Here is a 23,663-nt window from a genome sequence, read left to right as displayed (position 1 = left end):
GATAGCCTTCCTTATTTCTGTTGGAAGCATTACTCTATCAATTTTAAGACAAGAAATTGCACAAAACATCTTTTTTTTTCCCCCTCCGAAATTAACCAAATTTTCCTCTCCGCTTGGGGAACCGGAAGAAGCTTCTGCCATAGCTATTTGGCAACCCCACCATTTGTGACTCAGTTGGAAGTGTATAAAAGGTAGAGCAGTAAGGGAAATATGGATCTCAAAGTCTATGCCCTTTGCTCCAGCAGGGTGAAGACACGCCCTCAGGTCTGAGCCTATGAAGAAGGGGCTTTCTGATTGAATTCCACGGTTATCTGGTTTCCATTTAGCTTTTAGCAGACAGCAGATCAGAAACAGGGAGGAGATTTGTAGTGGGCAGGGCTACTAGAAGTAGATTCTTCAAGAAGTGACAGCTAATTCAGAACCTGCAGAGACAGCACAGTTAATAGCAATAAAGCTGTTCGGAGCCATTAATGTAAAGCCCCAAAGACATTGTCACGTTATGGCCTAGTCAGTAAACAATATTCAAGGTGATGACACTGAGTCATCTGGGGAAAAAAAAAAAACACATAAAATAACGCTTAAGGCAACATCCTAACGAGGATGGAATATATGTTAGAAACAAATTCTATCTTCAGCGGTTTAAAAATGCACAACTGGTATAATCAACGCAGTACATTTTCATTTTGCTTATGTGGGCCTACTCATTCTTAGAATATGATGGGTTTCCTATAGATAAAACTTGGACTATGGACGATTCTCCCATTTCCCTTACTTCTCAAAGTGACCGAATTATCACACAACTCCTCTCATTTGGGGTGGCTTTTATTACTAGGTTCCCAGAATTCTTTTCTGTGTTCTCATGTATTAACTCATATAATACTTACGATTTCCTATGAGATGCATATAATATTGTCATTGGCTTTGAAATAAGGAAACGAGGTGTGGGGAGACTATGGCCTGTTTAAAGTCACACAGCTAACAAGTGGCAAAGTGAATCCATTATGCTACCTGTCTTCTCCTCTGTGTCTGAACTGTGCTTCAAATTATATTATTTTAGACCATCTACTCTTTTGTTTGTTTTTCTCCGGATCCTCTCCTGTGACTCTCTAAACTTGTGTTCCTCCGCAATGAGCTTGATTCTCTAAATTATTTTGCATCTAATACTTCTATTCACAAAGTCTTAAATAGTCTAAGATGAATTTTCCTTTTCTTGGGCAGTCAAATTGGATTTACAGCTCCTATTAGGTTTTTATTCAACCAGGTTGTCTGGGCTGCTGTGGTAGTCCCCTGGCTGGTCTCCCTGCTTCCAACCTTACCCCTTTGGTGTCTCTTCTCTACTCAGTAGTGAGAGTGAGTCACTTCTCTGCCTGAAGCCCTCCAATGTCTTCCCACGTTACTCAGAATAAAAGCCAAAGTTCTACAATCATGTGTCCAGCCCTCCTGGTGGGGCCCTGAGCTTCCTCTCCGTCTTCACCTCCTGCCACTTTCCTGTATGTGTTGGGCTCCAGACACAAAGTTCTCCGATGTTCTTGAGGTCCGCCTACACCCTTTGCACCTGCTGCCCCTCCCCTTGGGACAGTCTTTCCCGAATATCCACATGGCTTTCATCCGTTCCTTCAGGTCTTTGCTCAGAGATCACCCTCTCATCCCCACCCCAAGGGATTGGGCTCACCACCCTCCTTTCCTGCTTGTTGTAAAGTCATAGCATTTCTCATCAGCTATTTGTTTCTTCGCTCCACCGCACATCACGTAAGATGATATCCACAGGAACTTTTCCTGTCTTATTCATTAGTATATATCCAGTAACTAATTGTTGAATCAAGATTCTTATCGTTTTGGACATGAACCGTCATTACTCAAGGACTGCTCAACCGGAGTCATGTGGTTGTTTGGGGGACATTAAAATCTAGTTGTATAACCTTACATTTTGTTAAATCCCTTATCGCAATAGAAGATACATTGTATGTTTGTATTTTCTTTTACTATTATATTGTTTTAGCAGAAAGGAAATGAGGCAGTTAGCATGTGACTTGTTCCTCACGAATCCCTAGATATGTATTTAGGACCAGAGATCTATATATTTTCCAAGAGGAAACCGTAGCCTAAAAGTCACATTTTACAGTTTTGTCAGGTGCCAAGATCAAACTCTTCCCTCTACCACGTAGGAAATTCACACTCCAACCCTTTTGAAAAGTAGAACAGGTTTCCTACATGTCCAGTTTTCTTAATTTTTCTGGTTCTCTGTTCTGTCTCAAAGGCAATCCGTTCCTTTGGGCCCATTGCCTTTCTGGGTCCTATCCCCTGGATCTTTAGTGGAGTCCTTCCATTCTCAGCGTGGGCTTGGGGAGAACACTGCTGGGTAGCCGGCAGAACAGCAGCAGCATCTCATTGGAGGGGAGCATGAATTCTCAGAACGCAGTCTCTGCCTGCAGCTGGCCGTGACGAGCTAGTTCTACAGAATTATTGTGGCAAGCCTTCTATTTCTGACTTTTCAAAGTTTCTTGGCTTCCAGGGTGTTCTTGCCTCGGTGTGATCTCAGTCTCCTTGTCCGTCTATTTTTAGCTCTCAGATTCCATATCCTGCTTTCTCCATTTCAGTTCGATCACGTTAATCTTATTTTCTGCCTCAGTGAATTGAAGTTGGACGGTTTCCATTTTTTTTTTTTTTTCTAAAGCTAACAGCTTCATTCAGGAAGTGACCTGAGTGGAGTTTTGTTTCAGCTTTTATTAAAGTAACATTCCAACTCTTTGTTCAAAGCCTCACGTGCTGCTCCCCTTTCTCGGAACTGGTTTTTCTCCTAATGCCTGTGTGAAGTGAGTGGATCTCAGCTTCCTCGAATGTGGGAAGTGCTGTGATGAAACTTCACTGATTTCTCCCCTACTTTCATTTAACATTGATCATAATTGCTTAAATTTGTCAACTAACTTATTTCTTAGAAGGATCACGTGTTTTGATTTACATTAAGGATAGGAAGAATCTACCTCTTTTTTTTTTAATATTTCTTTATTAATTTTGAAAGAGAGAGAGTGGGGAAGGACAGAGAGAGAGAGAGAGAGAGAGAGAGAGAATCTCAAGCAGGCTCTGCTTGGGGGCAAGCCCGCATGGGGCTCGATCTCATAAATTCTTCAGATCGTGACCTGAGCCGAAATCAAGATTCAGACACTTAACTGACTGAGCCACCCAGGCGCCTTGAATCCACCTCTTTTTGATGTGGCGAAACGAAATCTGTCATCTTCACGGAAAGTGGAAAGGGGTCTGTACTCTAGAATCAAATGGCATTCCTGGCTGAATGAGGTGTGGTAATTTATTTAAGTTCTCTGAGCCTCAGTTTCATAATCTGTGCAACATCGATAAAAATTATTCGCCTCTAGATTTGTTGTAACGCTTCAACGAACTATTATAATGCAAAGCACTTTGAGCAGTTACTTATAATGATTTTTCCCTGTCCTATAATAATACGTACAACTTTGGAATAAGGGAAAGTAGTGAAAACTTTTTTTAAAGGCTTGGTTACTGCCAGGTCACCTGGACCTGGAAGACTTGTTTTTCTGGGTGAAGAAATATTTTCCCTGCGTGAAGGTTTCATAATCACAGTCGAGCCGGCCCAGGAGCCCTGCCATTTACAGTGGCTCCTCTCTTTATCTCTGACATACCCGCTCTCTGGGAATGAGGACATTGATCCAGCTCTGGAGATTCTACAGGATAACCACTGGAGTCCCTCTGGATTCTCTGTTGCCATGATCCCATGGTTTTGGATGACCACGGACATGGACACTCTTTGAATTTCATACCATGCAGAGTCATTTTTATTTCCCTGGGTCCTTGACTGACTTTAGAACAGGTAAGTGAAAGGGGAGGAGGCATACAGTGAAGTCAGCCATACAATAGGTGGTTAACATGGTCATCTGAGAGATAGAAAGTGAGCCGGATCAGGAATGTTAACCTGCGGAGTGGAGGGTAGTCTTATACTTTTATTTTTATTTTTTAAAGGGTTATTTATCTTCGAGAGAGAGTGCATGTGAGCGAGGAAGGGGCAGAGAGAGAGGGAGACAGCAGATCCAAAGCCGGCTCTGTGCTGACAGCAGCGAGCCCGATGCGGGGCTCGAACTCACGAGTTGGGAGATCATGACCTGAGCCAAAGTTGGGTGCTCAACCAACTGAGCCACCCAGATGCCCCTAGTCTCGTACTTTTAAACATGGCCATGGAAATTAAAATTAAAATCAGGAAAAAAAAGAATTCCAAAAAGACAAGGGCAAAGTAGTTTATTTAGGAAGGGGAAATGTTACCCTAGGAGAGACTTTCTGTGAACAGAGCTTGACATGAAAAGAAAGGAGAGATAACTGACTTTTAATGGAATTGTCTGGAAAACATATTAAGTACCAACATTACCCCCCGTGATCCCTAATTCTAGCCTTCTTTTGTCCCTGTAAAATTATAACACCTTCAGTGTATCTTTAACAGCTTTTTAGGAACATATTAACCAAATGTGCAAGTTCTGATCTGGCCATAAAATACTAGGAGGGCTATGATTCTCTAGGATTAATGAATAACATTTGTTTATTTGATTTACTTTAAAAAATCATTCTAAAATCTGTTTACATATCTGTCCTCTCCAGGATGAACTTTATATTGGTTCAGCAGACTGTTTACTGTTTCTTCTTCTTCCTCTTTCTTCTTCTTCTTCTTCTTTTCTTTTCTTTTTTTTTTTTTTCATCTTCCCTGCTCAGTGCCCAACCCAAGTTCAAAGGCTGATGAGCAAGAAAAACTCATGAAGAGGTTTTACTCTAGGGAAAGTTGTTCAGTGGATGGGATCTTGGTGCATAGGGAAAGATGTCAGGCTCTTTCTGGCTCCTTCTCAGCTTTGCTGCTTTAACTGCTGCTCAATCCACCACTGAAGAACTGGCCAAGACATTTTTGGAGAAGTTTAACCATGAAGCCGAAGAGCTGTCTTATCAAAGTTCACTTGCTTCCTGGAATTATAACACCAATATCACAGACGAGAATGTCCAAAAAATGGTGAGTTCTCATGGCTACATAGGGGTGTTTGCTGCTTCTTAAAGATTAGATTACTGCCCATGCAACTGAAAAGGGAAATCAAAGAAATGCTCTGAGTTGTGAAGTTGGATGTTTGCCTCGATCTTTTGGATTCTGGAGTCCCAGATGCCTAAACTTAAATGACCTTGGGGCTCATTTGAAAACGGTTACAAAATAATTCACTGGTCTCGGTCCAGATTCTTGGAAACCAGTGAACATGCTTTATGAAGCTGCTACTATAATTCTCATCATAATCAGGGTTTCAAAGCATTTCATGGAAATGCCATAAGTTATTGAGTTCATAATTTTCCCAAGCCTACAGTGTCAACAGGAATATCTAAAGACTCTCTAAAATGATAGATTAACTGCAAAGTGCAAGTGGAGGCTTAGTGGAAGAGCTAGCTAGTAATTAAACTAACCATGGGTCCCGAGGCTGGAATTGGGAATTCCTTCCTTCATTGTCGTGGAGCTCTGAGGGACTTCCAAAGGTCACAGAATCCATCCAGAGCCCTCCCAGAAAAACCATAACTAAACCAATTCTGACAAATCTCAGAATGCTCTGGGAAAGCAAGATGCTTTGACAAGTGCAAGGACTCAGGAATTTCTTCTCTCACAGGTCCCGAAGCAGTATCCTTACGCGTCTTTCCTAGAAGTCGAGCGACATTATTTGAGGAAAGATTTTGTGACACTTAAAAAAAAAAAAAAGACTTTCTGACACTTGTATAGCGATACATTCCTTCAAAAATGTAGTTCAGAAGCTTATTTTTTTTTTCAAATGGTTAGTAGGACGCGTGTTTAAATTACTGCCATTCATGGGGACAGATGAAATCTGAGACCTACTGCCTCATTTGAAATTCCCAAAGAGAAGCTTTTCCATTTTTCTAAAGCTCAAAGAAATCCTGGAGATTTTGACAGCCTGATGTGGTCATAGGAGATCATCTGTTTCTTGGCTCATATTTTGGTCTTACCTCTCTTCATCTCTTTATTGTTGCTCTGGCCTCACTTTTTATTTGACCTCTGTTGGAGGTGACTATAGTGTACTGTTCGTTTGTTTTCATGCTCCGCTGAATGGGCCCGTAGGTGCTGGTGAAGGTGTTACTTACCAGCATCGTGCCTAAGAGCTCCGGATCCAGACTGGTGAGGTTCAGATCCTGGCTCCACCACTTTCCAGCTGGGTGAGCTTAAGCTGCTGAATTAACCTCTTTGCGCCTTCATTATCTGACCTGTGAAAAAGAACGTCCCACTCATATCTGCCTTGTAGGGTCGTTGTGAGCCTTAGTTCATACCCCAAACCACCAGAATAGGGCTCGATGCCCGTGAGCTTGGGAGAACGACACGATATCGTTGCTACGAGTGCGGGAGTTGTACTTGCCGAAGAGACATGTAACAGTCCTGCTGAGTGCCCTTTGCTGAGAAGCCATGTTCCAGAATGAGATGTAGCGATGTTTGTCGAAATCATGTCTGGATCACTGAGTGTTATTACTTTTGAATTGCAGCTGTTGATTAGAGCAAAGGCCAGAGAGGAGAGGGCATAAATCACCAAGTGTGGCCAAACCGCAGAAAGCATGGACCTTTTAAAGGAAAGTGAAAATATTAAAATGCAGAGAGGAAGCAGGTGGCCACCAGCTACATGCAGGGAGGGCAGTCTGGTGGTGAGGAATGGCTTCTGCTTCTGCGCGTGTGCCGGGTAACTGGCTAAAAGAGCAGTGAATAAATTTTGGCTAACTCCTTCGGTTTAGAGCAGTTTTGTGGGTGTTTCAGACTTAGTGATAGGACCTAGGGAATAAGGTACGGGTTTTGTCCTTTCCTTTTACTCTAGAGAGCTTTTAACGACAGCTTTATTGAAATACAATTTATGCACCATAAAATCCACCAATTGAAAGTATACGATTCGATGCTTTTTAGTATATTTACAGAACTATACAACTTTCGCCAGCATCTAACTGCAGAACATTTTCGTCTCTCCAGCAAGAAACCACATGTCCGTTAGTCATCGCCCTTCCTCCCAGCCCCCAGCCCCAGGCAACCACTAATCTACTTTCTGTCTCTAAAGATTTGCCTCCTTTGAACATTTCATATCAATGGACTCGTAGGAAATGTGGTCTCTCGTGTCTGGCTGCTTTCACTTCGCATGTTGTGGCACGTAGCGTTCCTTCCTTCCTTTCTGTTGCCAAATAGTATTCCATGGTATGGTTTTTCTTTACTTTTCATCATAAAAATGTTCAAACATGTATAAAAGAAGAGAGACTGGTCTATTGAATCTCCTCGTACCCATCACCTGATTTTACAAATTATTAACACTTTGGCCAATCTTGTTTTATTTTTCTACCCAACCCCTCATTTATTGGATTATTTTGAAAGAAATCCAAAACATGATCTGGTTGGATGCATAAATATTTCACCTTGTAGCTCTCAAAGTAAGAATTTTTAAAAGAACCTCAATAACACTACCAACCACTTGGTGAGAACTCCTCAGTTTTGTCAAATATCTATCAGTATTCAAATGCACCCTACCGTCTCATTTTTTTTAAAATTTCAGCTCTTTTGTGTGAATCAAGATCTAACCGGGTCCTCTCCTTCCAATCATTTTGAAGGATGTTCTTTAGTTCTCTTTTAGTCTACAGAATTCCTCCCTCACTTTTTCAACAATTTATTTGCTGAAGAATTAAATTTTTGGTTCTATAGAAATTCCCACTATTCTGGATTTGCCGATCATGCCCCGTAAATGTTGCTTAACATGCTCTTTTGTCCCCTATATTTCCTGTAAATGTCTAGATCTAGGGCAGAGGTCAGAACACTTTTTCTTTTTTTTTTTTTAATTTTTTTTTAATGTTTATTTATTTTTGAGACAGAGAGAGACAAAGCATGAATGGGGGAGGGTCAGAGAGAGAGGGAGACACAGAATCTGAAGCAGGCTCCAGGCTCTGAGCTGTCAGCACAGAGCCCGATGTGGGGCTTGAACTCACAGACCGTGAGATTATGACCTGAGCCAAAGTCGGACGCTTAACCGACTGAGCCACCCAGGCGCCCCCAGAACACTTTTTCTGAAAAAGGCCAGATAGTAAATGTTTCAGGCTTTGTGGGCCCCATGGCCTCTGTTCAACTCTGCCATTGTAGTGCAAAAGCAGCCATAGATGACACATAAATGAGCGTGACTATGTTCCAATAAAACTTTATTTACAAAAACAGATGGTGGGCAGAGTCCTGATCTAGAGACTTGATCAGACTCAGGTTTCACCTGTGGGTTATTTAATAGGTGTGGAAATGGGATTTCCACTACTAGCATGGTACAGGAATATTGAGCCAAGAAATTAACAAAAAGCTAGTTTAGGTCCCTAGAGCTCTGGAAAAAAGACTAGCTTGGGAAGGAACAGTATGTCCTTAGTGGGCAAAATTCAAGGCAACATCATGCATTTTTTTGTCTTGCGATTTAAAGTATGACACTTACAGTATGGTAGTGATAAATAGAACAGATATCTTCAAAGTTCCTATATCAGTATAATTTAAAAAATGTTCTGAGACTGAGCCCTTTTGGGGAGCGTGAGTTGTTTCCAGAAGAAATCGAGAATAATATTATTCCTATAATTTGGTATCAAAGTTTTACCAGAAATTTTGCTTGACAGTAAATCGTCCTGGATTGGGTGAAGAAGGGTAGAGGTTTCGAGGTAACTGGTGGGTTGCGTAGATGAGTCTGTAGCAGAGACCAAACTCTTCTTTCCATAGTCCACTCCTTCCCACTCATGCATGTTACAGACAAGACTAGAATGTGATGAATGCAATCAATGGTCACTGGTTAAGAGCGTTAGCTTTGGAGGTAAACATCTGGGTTAACACTCTGGTTCTTTTAATTACTAGCTGCGTGTCCTAGGGAAAGCTACTTCCCAGCTCTGTGCCTCAGTGTCCTCATTTGTGAAGTAGAGATAATCACAACTACCTCAAAAGATTGTTTGTGAAGATTAATTGGGAAGTGGTTCCTGAGGGGTTGTGTGTACTCAATAAAGAGAGAAATCATTTCCCGTTTTTACTGCCACTATTCTACTCATCTCTTTCTTGTCTGAGCCGTTGTTGTCATGTCCACACACCATTTCCATCACGTCACAAGCCTGCTTGGAGCCCCTGAGTGATCCCCTAGTATTCAAAGAATAAAAGTAAAATTCCTTGCCTGGAAAACGCAATCATGCCTGAAGTCCCGCGTTGGGATTGTTACTAATTATCTATTGTGTTAAAAATTACCATAAGCTTAGCAATTTAAAGCACTACGCATTTATTATCCCACAGCTTCTGTGGGTCAGGAATCCAGGCATTTTCTAGCTGCATCTTCCGTTTCTGAGCCTTATGAAGTTGTCATCGAGGTCCTGGCTAGCACTATGGTCTCATCTGAGGCCTGACTGGGGATGAATCCACTTCGAAGCTAATGTGGTTAGTGGTAAGCATTCAGATCCTTGTGTGCTGCTGGACTGAGGACCTTAGTTTCTTGCATGATATCACCCAGAGGCCATCCTCCATTCCTCGACGTGTGGCCCTTTCCACAGGGTGGCTCACAACATGGCATCTCGCTGCATCAGAGTCAGCAAGGGAGACAGAGTTTTAGCAAGATAAAAATTATAATCTTATATAACATAAATATGTACATCCTGTCACCTTTGGTATATGCTGCTGGTTAGATGTGAATCATGGGTTCTGCTCACACTCAAGGTGGAGGCGATCACTCAAGTGTGTACCACCCAGACAGAGGGATCATGGGAGCCATCTTAGCGTTTCTCTACCACAGGATCCAGGACCCAGATGCTGTCAGTTGGTTGCTATATCCACTATTTATATCTCTCAGCCCCTTTATGCACATATGAATAATGGAGACACAATGATTTTCTATCTCATGAGATTAAGAAGATCAAATGAGGTGAATTATTCTGCAAAGTACTCTACATCCATCCAACTCCTACCTACTTTAAGGTCTTCTCCATGAGAGCTTGGCCAAATCTAGTTGCCTTCATGAGTCTTTCTTTTCTTATAGCAGAAACTGCTGGGCCCACTCAAAGCTTATACTTTATCATATGCTCTTATATTTCATTAATGAAACATTCACGCTGCATACCTTATCTGTCTGATAACACTGTAAGCAACTTAAGGGCAAAGAATTTTTTTCTATAAATTATAAAATAGCTAACTTTTTTGAATGTTTAGGATGTACCAGATATTGTGATAAACTTTTTGTTATTTGTCAATTCTTCTCATCGTTACAACAACCCTTTGAGGTAAGTCCTATTATTACTCACGTTTTACAGATAAGGTGACTGGCTCAGAGAAGGTAAGTAATTTGCCTAAAGTTGCACAGCTAGTCACAGGTGTCTGACTCCAAGAATGGAGTTCTTACTTGTCTCATAGGCTACCTCTTTTATACAGTCTAGAGAAGTACAATGTACAAAGCATTGCTTATTTCAGTCTGTGGTAGATGAAAATGAATTTGTACATTGAGAAAAGACTGTGCTAGAAGAGTCTGGAGAAGTCCACTTGCCTACAGTGATGTTCAAGATGGGAGCCAAGTGAGTCCTGGCATCATCACCTGCTCGTTGGTTTCTTTGACTGTTAGAAAATCGCCATGGCTAACAAAGGGCCACATTCTGGGCTACCTTCTTGGGGGAACATAATTTAAGATCAGAATCTCTGGTAAGTCATGGCACTGTGGGGCTTACTGCAAACTGATTCTCATTTCTTGCGGTTCACAGTGTCATGAGGGGCTGTATTCCCATTAAGTTTGTTCTGAGCTTTACTGGGCTCTCCCTTTAGAGCATTCATCCTTGAATCCTTGATCAGCTCACCCACGTCACAGTGCTAAGGCCATAAATTCCAGGGCCCCACGATGTGAATTATCTGTGAGAATGCACTTCCAGTTCTGGGGACAGGACCCTGGGGAAAACTAGGCACTGGGCCAGAAAGAGAGAGTGACCAAGAATGGCCTGGTAACTCATAACCTAAGCTTTGACCTTCAGCAAAGTAGAGAACTAAAACTACTCAGGAAATATTAGATGTTCCACCAGATGTTTTTTTGGACGGTATCTCCTGTTTTATCTGTTCAAGCGGTGCCATTCTGACTTCAACTTTATTTTTTTGTCATTTCAGAATGAGGCCGGGGGCAAATGGTCTGCCTTTTATGAAGAACAGTCCAAGCTTGCCAAAACTTACCCGCTAGCAGAAATTCACAATGCCACCGTCAAACGTCAATTGCAGGCCCTTCAGCAGAGTGGGTCATCAGTGCTCTCAGCAGACAAGAGCCAACGAGTATGTGAACATTCTAGCGCTGACCTCAAGAGTTGAAATATTGGGGAAACATTAAACGTTAATATCCCCATGGCTGCTTCCTTTATCTGCAGAGATAGTAATGCTAACATTAGAAAGAGCTCTGTGCCTAGGTAGAGTGACCACATAATTTGTCATCCAAACTGGAATCCTTTTGCAAGTGAAAGAAGACACTGGTAATAATTATGTTAGGACACAAAGTCAAACTGGTGTGGTCTGGGCCCTGTGTTGTATATGGGCACCCTATACCGAAGTCACCTTCCTGAGGACCAGGTGGCCTGAAGAATATACTTAGTCTATGTCATTCATTCTCAACTAGGGGTGCCCCCCAGTGACATTTGATGATGTCTGGAAACATTTTTGGTTGTCATAAGTGGGGAAGGGGCAGGGATGCCGCTAAACATTCCACAATGCACGAGACAGGCCCCAATGACAAAGAATTATTTGGTCCACAACATTAGTAGTGCCAAGCTTGAGAAGTCCTGTATGTGGTCCAATTATTTCCCCCTTTTCATTCTTGACTCTTCTCTACGTCTTTAATGAGTGGCTAAGAACCTCAGCTCAAACTGCTTTAGGGGTGGGTGAGCCATCTCTTTCCAAGACATCCATTCCATCTGTGGGCCCCTCTAATTGATAGAGATACTCCCTCCATTGAGCATTAAGTGCTTTACCACCATTTTGTTCTGCCTTCTGGATCCAAATTGCTCTTTCCTACAAAGGTTTTTAAATAAATGAAGGCAGCTATTTTTTTAAACTGGTTGACCCCTGTTTTTAAAGTTTATTTATTTATTTTGAGAGAGAGCGAGAGAGAGCACGAGCATAGGAGGGGCAAAAAGAGAGAGGAGAGAGAGAATCCCAAGCAGGCTCTACGTTGTCAGCGGGGAGCCTGACACGGGGCCAGAACTTACTAACTGCAAGATGATGACCTGAGCTGAAACCAAGAGTTGGACACTTAGCTGATGGAGCTACCCAGGCGCCCCAAGTCCTTTTTGTTTTTTGAACCTAGGATATCATCTTTCACTCCGCAGTTTTCCTCTCTACGATAGTTTCAAGTTTCCTAACCAGTCCTAATTGCTGTCTTCATTTTGTCGGTAACCTTGAACTAGACATGGCACTCTGTGTTGGTTCTGATGCATGAAGGTGATCAGGAATAGGACATTCTACACCCTTCGCCCTACATCTATGAAGACAGTCTAGGACTGTATTAAGTTTTTGTTTGTTTGGTTTGTTTGTTTTTTGACAACCAAATCCCATGTTGGCTCATATCAACATCACTGTCCAGGAAGTTTCCAAGTCTCTTCCACCAATGTTGCTCTAAAATGATAGCTTTCAAAATTCTATTCTTAAGTAGGTAGTTTGCTCAAATTCAAGAAAGCCCGTATTCACCCTATTAAAATAACATCTCTCATCCCATCTCTCTAGCCTAGGAGTCAGCACACTTTATTCTGTAAAAGGAAAGATAGTAAATATTTTAGGTTTTGTGGGCCATCTAGTCTCTGTCACAATGAGTCAACTCTGCTGTTGTGTCAGAAAATCAGCCGTAGCTAATACATAAGCAAATGAGTGTGGCTGTGTTCTGCTAAAACTTTACAAAAACAGGCAGCAGACAGCATTTGGTCTGCAGATCATAGTTTACAGACCCCTGATCTAACCTACTGAAATATTTTTATCTAAAATATTTGGCTATTTAACATCAAAGTCTTCTTTCTCAGTTGCTTGTCCTCTGGAATTCTGTGTTGTAATCTACATCTATAAAAAGAAAAAATTCACGATAAGGACAAAGATAAAACCATGTGGCACATATCTTCCTACAAGTTGATATTTATTATTCCACATTCTTTGGATCCAATTATCCAACTAGCTATTAATCCACTTTATCTTATCCATTCCGTGCTTCCCATCTTTTTCTCAAAGACACCATGTGAAACTTGGCCCATTGGTCTTTGAGAGTCTGGACAGCCTGATCTATCCTGGGTGGAACACGGACACTATATTTTTATAAGATTCCGGGTAGTTCTAATGTGCAGCCCAAACTGAAAAACACAGAAATGCATGTAAAAGATTGAACTGTTTGGGAAGAGAGGAGACTCAAGAATGCATGAATACAATGGAGAGGGAGGAGGGGAGATTGAAAAAGCAGGTACACAAAGAGACCGTGAGGAGTTTTGTGCCATGGTAAGGAATTTGGATTGATGCCTTTGGACTATGGGATCTTATTGAAGTTTTAATCATGGGATCTATTTCATGTTTTAGGATAGTGACTTTTGTGGCAGAGTGAAAGAATAATGGAAGGGGGAAATAGGAGAAGAGAAACAGAGCCTTTCATGTGGTGCTTCTTAAATCAAATGTAGGGGAGAACCAGTTCCTTCTTTCCTCTCCTATCTTTCCTTTCCTTTCCTTTCCTTTCCTTTCCTTTCCTTTCCTTCCTTCCCTCCTTCCTTCCTGCTTTTCTTCCTCCCTCTCTCCCTCCTTTTCTCCCTCTCTTCTTTTATTACCAATCTATTACAGATCAATACTTGGCTAAATCCATTGATATGCTGAGATGTCATGGGAATATCAAATGGTTTTTTAAAGTTTATAAACATTCATTCTCTTTTTTTAAAAAAAAAAATTATTCTCTTGATTCCTGTACTTGTCACAGAATAGAAACAAAGAATTTGCTGTTTTGTACTGGTCCATGGACCATACTTTGAGTAGCACTGCTTAACTCTATTACCTTTACTCTCCTTTACCTACAAGATAAAGTTAAAACTCTTTGGTGTGGCATAGATGGCTGACCCCTCGTGACAAAGCCCCTGCTTACGTCTCCAGTGTCACTACTCCAGTTTCCTTCAACATGTCATCACTTCTGGAAAATTGCTGCTCTTCCCCAACCTCCATCCATCTTTTAGGCTCTGCCTTCTATTCCCTTTTTCTACTTGACCAATTCCTACCTCTCTTCCAAGTCATGGCACCGATGTCCCTTCCTCTTTGAAGCCATTCCTGAATCTCCAAGTTCTTCTTTTATCCACTTCCTGCCAGACTGCCACATCACTTTTTCATGACAGTTCTACCACTTGTCCCTCGATTATGTAATTATTGATTTCATGGCTGCCTCCTTGTCCCATGGCCGTGGGGGTCCTTGAGGATCCACGGCTTGTTCATGTCAGAGTTATCAGAGTGTCGGACAAAGTAGATGTTCAGTGAATGTGTTCTCGGTGAATGCTGAATGAACAGCAAATGCACTTCTCTGTGTACCTGGGAAACATCCTTGGGATTTTGGTGGATCCATTTATTTCAGTCATTCCACATATATTTATTATGTGTTTCTAAGGCTCTGTGCCAGTTGATAGTGGGGGAAATTTAATGGAGATATTCCTACCCTACATAAAGGAGGGTGCTTGGCAAAGATGGGAATTGCTGTATTTTGAGGCATAAAAAATCACATGGGTAAAAGGACATCCTTACCTTAGCGTTCTATATAGCACATCTCCCACATTGAACATTGTTTATTATGCTTAATTTGCAGTTGAACACAATCTTAAATGCAATGAGCACGATCTACAGTACTGGAAAAGCTTGTAACCCAAATAATCCACAGGAGTGCTTATTACTTGAACCAGGTAGGCTATTAATTTTGAGCAGTCATTATGAAATTTAAGTTTTTACTCCAAGTTTTAAAACTGAGATTGACACTGGATGATGAAACTCTGCCTTTCAAGTGGATAATCCAAAGATGATAAGATTCCAAATAGGTGTTTCAGTACATAGGTGAACTGTTAACTTATCACAAGACTTCATTGTAAACTCTGTCACATTCTAAGTAATTTAACTAAGGAGTTAAATGATTTCAACGGTTTATTTTTTCTTCAGAAATATTTTGGAACTATAACAAGGATGAAGAAATCGAGAAATCATGAGATTTCACTTAATAACTTTATGGCCTCGATGCCTGCCAGCCTTACTTTTAATTCTTTAAAGTTCATACAATTGTTTACAAATAAAAATTTTACAAATGCATGTTTTTTTTCCCTATTGGGTGCTTTGCAATGACAGGCTTGGATGACATAATGGAAAACAGCAAAGACTACAATGAGAGGCTCTGGGCTTGGGAAGGCTGGAGGGCTGAGGTCGGCAAGCAGCTGAGGCCATTCTATGAAGAGTATGTGGCCCTGAAAAATGAGATGGCAAGAGCAAACAGTAAGTTCGCTGGTCTGTAGAGATCCTGATGCTCTCTGTGGGGGCTGTGGGCTATTTCTCATGAATTACCAAGCCTGCCCTTTGACAGAAGTGGTATCCATAAATTAGTGATCATCTCCTGAACAAATTCAGGTGATGTGTCTCAAAGAAGAAACTACTAGGGGATAAGGAAAGATGCGCTGACATTCTACAGTTTAAGGAGCTCAGCAATGAGGCTGAACGACAGGACGTCAAACAAATCACTCGTCTGGGAAGGTATCAGGAACCCAAGCCTTCCTGAGGTAGCCTGGGGATTGAGTAGGGATTCTATTGCTCTGACAGGATGAGAGACAGAGACACTGTCTCTCACCTAAACTCCTATCTGGCTACAGTTGATTTTTAAAGGTCATTTGTGTGTTTAACTCAGGGTGGTGTCCCAGAAAGAAAAAAAAAATCAGATTAATTTAGGCTGGAAACCCATTATGTTCTGCAGTTGTAATTATAACTCAAATCATGTGGTCATAAAAATCTTAACATGGGGCTTAAATTTCCATATATCCTAACTTATTCTCCTGCCTGAATAATGAGCTGAAGCTATGGCATTACGAGTAACTTTATGCTTTGGTGATTCACTGCCTGCTGGGGTTGAGTAAGGAAGAATTTTTTTCATCTGTTGTTTCTCAGTGCCTTTCACTGCCACTTAAACTTGTATTCTTAAGCCACAGGCAAGCTGGGACAGCAGCTCATCACCATATCTTTCCATCCAAATATTTCTCTCTCTCCTCTTCCTGATCATCCATTGCCAATGTGCATGTGAAAATAAGAATTTTTGAAATACATTTGCAAACTGTATTGGCTAATATCCTAATGCAAGCCTGTGTTTCCAGATGACGAGGTACTACACGATGCATGCAGAGATGTTCTGTGTATACAGATAATCTGCAAACAAACACAGGCCCGCTGTGGCGATGTCTAAGATGAGTTGGTTTACATTTGAAAATAGAAGGCCCTGAACAAGAAGAGAATTTAAAAACTCAAATCCAGTCACATGTTTTAAAGCCAAAGATAGAAACTGAAGTATGGAGACAGTAGAGACCAAGGGTTAGAAGACTCGGAGGGTACTTTTGCCTCTTCCCAGTCGTGTGACGCTGGACAAACGATTCCACCGTCCAGGAACAGGGTGCTAATCTGCATGGTGGGGATTTTAATAATGTCAATCTTGCAGAGTTTCTGTGCTTCTTAGAGGAGATGATGCATTGAAGAGAGAGCAAAGAGAGAGCAGAGAGCAAGTGCTTGACAGACACCAGCTAGTGTTAGTATTCATTTCATCCCTTTGAGTTGACATTTAGAAGGACAATAAAAATGTGACAGATCTTTGGATTTTTTAACCTCCCACCAAGGCTGATCTATGTATACCGTGCTTTATCTCCTTCTTTCCCGTATGTTCTCTTCCTTCTCCTTTTAAAAAACAGATTATGAGGACTATGGAGATTATTGGAGAGGAGATTATGAAGAGGAGTGGACAGATGGCTATAACTATAGCCGCAGCCAGTTGATTAAAGATGTGGAACATACCTTCACACAGGTAACCAAGGAAGCACACACAGAGACAGACGTAGGGTAGTGTGTGGGAAGAAGGGACAATGACCAAAGGCATTCTGGCTTGTTCCTAATGCAGTAGTTAGCCATTCCCAGGCCTCAGAGTTATGGAATATTAGAGCTTGAAAAGATTTGAAAGAATAATAGGACAGGCCCCATAGATGAGCAGAGTTACTCTGCTTTCCTCTCCTTTTCAGCCACTGAGTGGCCCAGCAATTACCAACAGCAAGGTTATAAGAAGGAGAGATTATCGGATGGAATGGTCTTTGTGAACTACCTGGGACCCACCCTGTCTTACTTTGTTAGCAGCTGTAGGCTTTGCTTCCTTCCTCGGGACTATTGATAGTATTGTTTCCTTACCTTTGACTGAGGGAGCCTTTTTCCGGAAGGCAGAGTATCTCATGGACACTTCTCAATGTCTCCCTCTTCCTTCCTTTTGCCCCCCACCCCTCCCCCTCCCCCTTGTGCCTTCAAACTTCTTATGCAAACCTACTGTGTCATAGCCATCGTTAGGCAAAGCAATCAAAAGTGGAAGTTGGGGCAACAACTCCTCAGAAAAGAAATGGGCAAAAGATCTGAGCAAGTACATCCTCAAGGAGATTATATAAATGACAGATAAGCAAGTAAAAAGTTATTAGGGAAATGCAACTTAAAACCATGTTTAAAAACCGCCACACACCCACCAGAATGGCTACGGTTAAAAAAGACAGGCATAGCAGGTGCTGGTGTGGGTGTGGAGACACTGCTGATAGAAATGCAGAATGGTGCAGCGGCTGCAGAAAGTGGTTTGGCAGTTCTTAAGAAGTTGAACACACACTTATCATCCGACTAAGGTGTTCCACTCTTAGGTAGCTATATGAGAGAAATGAAAATACAGATCCATACGAAGACTCACACATGAACGTTCATAGAAGCATCATTCACAGGAGCCCCAAACTGGAGACAACCTAGTTGTCCTTCAGCTGCCAAATTGTATCCAAGAGCTACTAAATGAAGCAAACTCTGACGTAATCATACAGTGACATGCTACTCAGTAATAAAAAGAATGAACTACTGATACATGCTGTAACATGGATGAACCTAAAAAGCATGCTGAGTGAAAGAAGCCAGATGCAAAAGGTTACATATCACATGACTTCATCTATATGAAATTTCCAGAACAGACAAAACTATAGAGACAGAAATCAGTTCAGTGATTACCTAGGGCTGGGGACGGGAGTGGAATTGACTGCACATGGGCACAAGAAAACGTTTTGTGGTAATGGAAATATTCTAAAACTGGGTAACAGTGATGTTGTCCAACAGCATAAATGTACTAAAACTCATGAAACTGTACATTTAAAAGTAGGTGAACTTTGTGGGATGTAAATGATACTTCAACTTAAAAACAAAGGAAGTAGGTAACATTAAAAATGAATACTTCTGGGGCGCCTGGGTGGCGCAGTCGGTTAAGCGTCCGACTTCAGCCAGGTCACGATCTCGCGGTCCGTGAGTTCGAGCCCCGCGTCAGGCTCTGGGCTGACGGCTCAGAGCCTGGAGCCTGTTTCCGATTCTGTGTCTCCCTCTCTCTCTGCCCCTCCCCCGTTCATGCTCTGTCTCTCTCTGTCCCAAAAATAAATAAAGGTTGAAAAAAAAAATTAAAAAAAAATGAATACTTCTTTGCATCTGCTTTCATTTTGGGACCTGTATTCCTCCAGATGTGTTTGTTGCGTTATGCAGTGAAGTTAGTCATCATCCATATCTGGGAAGATATGTCTGAAGAGATTCCTATTTTTAGTGGTAGGGATTGGAAATTGGAAAAGGCTACTCTTGGTCTTAAACTTTCTTCCTGGGCTTTTCAGATTAAGCCACTGTACCAACATCTTCATGCTTACGTGAGGGCAAAGTTGATGGATACCTACCCTTCCCGTATCAGCCCAACTGGATGCCTCCCTGCCCATTTGCTTGGTAAGAAACTCCAGGAACTCTTTGTGTACTTTGTTCTTTGTTATTTCCACCACTAAAGTTGTTTTTTGGAATGAGGCCCAACATAAAACTTTTGGGAAATGTTGCGAATGAAGTTAGTAACATTGTAGAAATCACATTTTGACAGCACTTTATTCAACATAATTATATAACATAAATTGTTCTTTATTGCATCACTTTATTTCACACATGAACGAATATTATGTGGGCCACGACTCAAAGGATAAAGGGATTATTTAACATAACTAGAGAGAGAATTCCAAGTTCAAATGAGAGTGGAAATGGGGAAAATAAGTTTTTCAATTTAGGTTGATTGGCTAAGCTCTTGAGGTGGAATTTGAGATTTTAGTATTATGTTGTCAGAGGAAAGAAGCTTGGTAGGCTGTGGTTGGCCAGGGGTGAAAGAAAGGCTTTTGAAAATTAAGGTATAGCTTGAGTGAAAGCTTCGTAAGTTTATTCTAAACTGCACCAATTACTTTTGCTGCAAAGTACGTGGTTTGGAATCATATGGGTTATGAATGAAGTCTTTGCCATGAAGAAAGATGCCTAACTTAGGAAGAGACTCAATCTTCCAAGAACTTTCTATCCTGCCACAGAGGTTTCATAGACCGTGAAAGACCTGGGGCCTTTTATTGAACCTCCTAATTCCCTTCCATAGAGTAGCCATCCTTCCTTCCCCTCTACCACTCCCTAGAAGCCAAGGCCAAATAAAATATTTGTGCTTGAAAAGTTCATGTCATGGATACATAGCATTCCTACCAAGCTAAGTTTCTGCTAGCTAATTCTTCTCAACAGCCTTTGAAGCTCTCTCTTAGCAGGAGAGAATATGGACAAAGGACCTGTGGAGACTTTTTATTCTAAGGCAATATATAAATGCTCTCTACAATGTCTTTGGCAGGCATCCTTCAGTAATTCAGTTTCTGCCTAAACCTATCTAGTGTGATGTGACTCTTCTTTCCAAGGTAGACTAATCTAGTGCTATGTGGCACCAATTATAAGCAAGTTCTGCCTTATGTGGGACTGAATCAACACCCCTCTAATGTCTTCCATTCATTACATCTAATTCCATGATATGAGGTTATCCAGAATGTGTTCATTCTTCTACAAGATGGCCTTCTGGATATTTTAAACAACCATCATAAAAGGCACAGCATAGTACCTGGCACAAGAGTATGTAATCAATATACTTTAGTGATATTATTGTTACCATCATCTGCTTCTTTCCAGTTAAATATCCTATAGAGATTTTTAGCCATTCTTTAAAACTCAATTTTCTAATTGTTCTCCCTGGGATAAGCTGTCCTTTGTTGATATCTCTCTTTAAATATCATGCTCAGAACTGAACAATTACTCCAGATGAGGTTTGGCCAGTATTGAGTAAATATGGTATCATGACTTCCTTTGTTCTAGACACTATAATTCTGTTTATTTATCTTGAGATCACATTTGTGTTTTGGAAGCCATGCTATACTGTTTGTTGGGTCTCTTTTGGTCTTTTACATGTTGATTATGTCTCAGCCTGAAGTCACATATTACATATTTTTATAGTGGATACATTTTCCTTTAAGATTTAAGCATTGAACCTTACATTTATTTCTACTGAATTTTATTGCTTAAAACATGAGTTCATTGAAATATTCTTCATGTTGTTATATTGCCCCATTACTTTGTTGCCAGCATTCTGGTCTTGCTGTTAGATTGACTTTTTCTTTCTTTTTTTTTTTTTTAATGTTTATTTACTTTTGAGGGAGAGAGAGAGAGAGAGAGGCAAAGAGAGAGAGGGACAGAGGATCTGAAGCAGGCTTTGCACTACTACCCATGAACTGCAAGATTACGACCTGAGCCAAAGTCAGATGCTCAACTGACTGAGCCACCCAGGTGCCCCTAGATTGATTTTTTTCTAGATCCATCTTGCCTTTTAGGGTCTCTGGCCTTGGGATCCAATTTAACATTTGTTTGTGGTGTTTGAAAAATTACCCAATTAAATGTATTACCGTAGTATAGTGATAAAGGTAGAACTTTGTTACTAGTTAGTAGAGTTTCCTGAATGATGATCCTACATGATCTCTCTTGAGTCCGATATTAGGAATTACTAGTGGTTTAATTTGCAATATTTTGTCCCATAGATGGTGGATATTATCTTTTTCTAATCTATAGTAGCTTTGATGTTCCATACATTTAATACATTGTTCCCTTGAATTGTAATTCGAAATGGGAGAAATAGTGATAATTTCCTGTCATTTTATCCTTTTAGAGGAGATAGAAAAAAGAAGGGAGTGTTGAAAATTTTAAATAGGAGTACGGAAAAAGAGGTAAATGAAGAGACACTAGATGAATTCTAGAATACTATATGGCCCGTTTGCCAATCCTAAGTTATGCACTGTGTAAAATCAGGTCTATACTTCTGCTGTCTTTGCTATGTATTAACGAAACTTTTTTTTTTTAAATAGGCGATATGTGGGGTCGATTTTGGACAAATCTGTACCCTTTGACAGTCCCCTTTGGACAGAAACCAAACATAGATGTTACTGATGCAATGGTGAACCAGGTAGGAAGAAGAGGCCTTAAAAACCAAATCTAAATCCTCAACTTCATTTCTTTTTCTGCCATTTTTCTCTTCTTGTCTTTTGCATGTGAAATCATGTAAATAAAAAAAATTTTTTTTAATATATGAAATTTATTGTCAAATTGGTTTCCATACAACACCCAGTGCTCAGCCCAAAAGGTGCCCTCCTCAATACCCATCACCCACCCTCCCCTCCCTCCCACCCCCCATCAACCCTCAGTTTGTTCTCAATTTTTAAAAGTCTCTTATGTTTTGGCTCTCTCCCACTCTAACCTCTTTTTTTTTTTTTTTTTTCCTTTCCTTCCCCCATGGGTTTCTGTTAAGTTTCTTAGGATCCACATAAGAGTGAAACCATATGGTATCTGTCTTTCTCTGTATGGCTTATTTCACTTAGCATCACACTCTCCAGTTCCATCCACGTTGCTACAAAAGGCCAGATTTCATTCTTTCTCATTGCCACGTAGTATTCCATTGTGTATATAAACCACAATTTCTTTATCCATTCATCAGTTGATGGACGTTTAGGCTCTTTCCATCATTTGGCTATTGTTGAGAGTGCTGCTATAAACATTGGGGTACAAGTGCCCCTATGCATCAGTACTCCTGTATCCCTTGGATAAATTCTTAGCAGTGCTATTGCTGGGTCATAGGGTAGGTCTATTTTTAATTTTCTGAGGAACCTCCACACTGCTTTCCAGAGCGGCTGCACCAATTTGCATTCCCACCAACAGTGCAAGAGGGTTCCCGTTTCTCCACATCCTCTCCAGCATCTATAGTCTCCTGATTTGTTCATTTTGGCCACTCTGACTGGCGTGAGGTGATATCTGAGTGTGGTTTTGATTTGTATTTCCCTGATAAGGAGCAACGTTGAACATCTTTTCATATGCCTATTGGCCATCCGGATGTCTTCTTGAGAGAAGTGTCTTTTCATGTTTTCTGCCCATTTCTTCACTGGGTTATTTGTTTTTCGGGTGTGGAGTTTGGTGAGCTCTTTATAGATTTTGGATACTAGCCCTTTGTCCGATATGTCATTTGCAAATATCTTTTCCCATTCCGTTGGTTGCCTTTTAGTTTTGTTCGTTGTGTCCTTTGCTGTGCAGAAGCTTTTTGTCTTCATAAGGTCCCAGTAATTCACTTTTGCTTTTAATTCCCTTGCCTTTGGGGATGTGTCGAGTAAGAGATTGCTACGGCTGAGGTCAGAGAGGTCTTTTCCTGCTTTCTCCTCTAAGGTTTTGATGGTTTCCTGTCTCACATTCAGGTCCTTTATCCATTTTGAGTTTATTTTTGTGAATGGTGTGAGAAAGTGGTCTAGTTTCCACCTTCTGCATGTTGCTGTCCAGTTCTCCCAGCACCATTTGTTAAAGAGACTGTCTTTTTTCCATTGGATGTTCTTTCCTGCTTTGTCAAAGATGAGTTGGCCATACGTTTGTGGGTCTAGTTCTGGGGTTTCTATTCTATTCCATTGGTCTATGTGTCTGTTTTTGTGCCAATACCATGCTGTCTTGATGATTACAGCTTTGTAGTAGAGGCTAAAGTCTGGGATTGTGATGCCTCCTGCTTTGGTCTTCTTCTTCAAAATTACTTTGGCTATTCGGGGCCTTTTGTGGTTCCATATGAATTTTAGGATTGCTTGTTCTAGCTTCAAGAAGAATGCTGGTGCAATTTTGATTGGGATTGCATTGAATGTGTAGATAGCTTTGGGTAGTATTGACATTTTGACAATATTTATTCTTCCAATCCATGAGTAGGGAATGTCTTTCCATTTCTTTATATCTTCTTCAATTACCCTCATAAGCTTTGTATAGTTTTCAGCATACAGATCTTTTACATCTTTGGTTAGATTTATTCCTAGGTATTTTATGCTTCTTGGTGCAATTGTGAATGGGATCAGTTTCTTTATTTGTCTTTCTGTTGCTTCATTGTTAGTGTATAAGAATGCAACTGATTTCTGTACATTGATTTTGTATCCTGCAACTTTGCTGAATTCATGTATCAGTTCTAGCAGACTTTTGGTGGAGTCTATCGGATTTTCCATGTATAATA

General features: G+C 40.9%; 1 protein-coding gene and 1 long non-coding RNA gene across 4 annotated transcripts in view; one reads left to right on the top strand and one right to left on the bottom strand.

Moving 5' to 3' along the window:
* Positions 1 to 3,620: 3,620 nt before the first annotated feature.
* The window catches only part of ACE2 (angiotensin converting enzyme 2), a 44,902-nt gene continuing 24,859 nt past the window's right edge, over positions 3,621 to 23,663 (top strand). For 2 of the 3 annotated variants that reach the window (XM_045471237.1, XM_045471236.1), the window contains exons 1-8: positions 3,621 to 3,841; positions 4,729 to 5,017; positions 11,156 to 11,314; positions 14,841 to 14,934; positions 15,368 to 15,511; positions 16,963 to 17,075; positions 18,931 to 19,036; positions 21,505 to 21,602. In XM_045471237.1, the coding sequence (XP_045327193.1) occupies positions 4,832 to 5,017; positions 11,156 to 11,314; positions 14,841 to 14,934; positions 15,368 to 15,511; positions 16,963 to 17,075; positions 18,931 to 19,036; positions 21,505 to 21,602 (900 nt within the window). In that variant the 5' untranslated portion in view covers positions 3,621 to 3,841; positions 4,729 to 4,831. The remainder of the gene's footprint in view (positions 3,842 to 4,728; positions 5,018 to 11,155; positions 11,315 to 14,840; positions 14,935 to 15,367; positions 15,512 to 16,962; positions 17,076 to 18,930; positions 19,037 to 21,504; positions 21,603 to 23,663) is intronic. The other variant, XM_045471238.1, reaches the window with a different exon arrangement.
* LOC123594508 lies at positions 4,919 to 7,834 on the bottom strand. The gene is made up of 2 exons (XR_006710763.1): positions 6,139 to 7,834; positions 4,919 to 5,082 (listed from the first exon to the last, which is right to left on the bottom strand). It is a non-coding gene; the product is annotated as an uncharacterized LOC123594508 (long non-coding RNA).

Source organism: Leopardus geoffroyi, chromosome X, assembly GCF_018350155.1.
Source record: "Leopardus geoffroyi isolate Oge1 chromosome X, O.geoffroyi_Oge1_pat1.0, whole genome shotgun sequence".
NCBI lineage: Eukaryota > Metazoa > Chordata > Mammalia > Carnivora > Felidae > Leopardus > Leopardus geoffroyi.
Note: the sequence above shows the minus strand (reverse complement) of the source record. Positions and strands in the feature narration are given on the sequence as shown.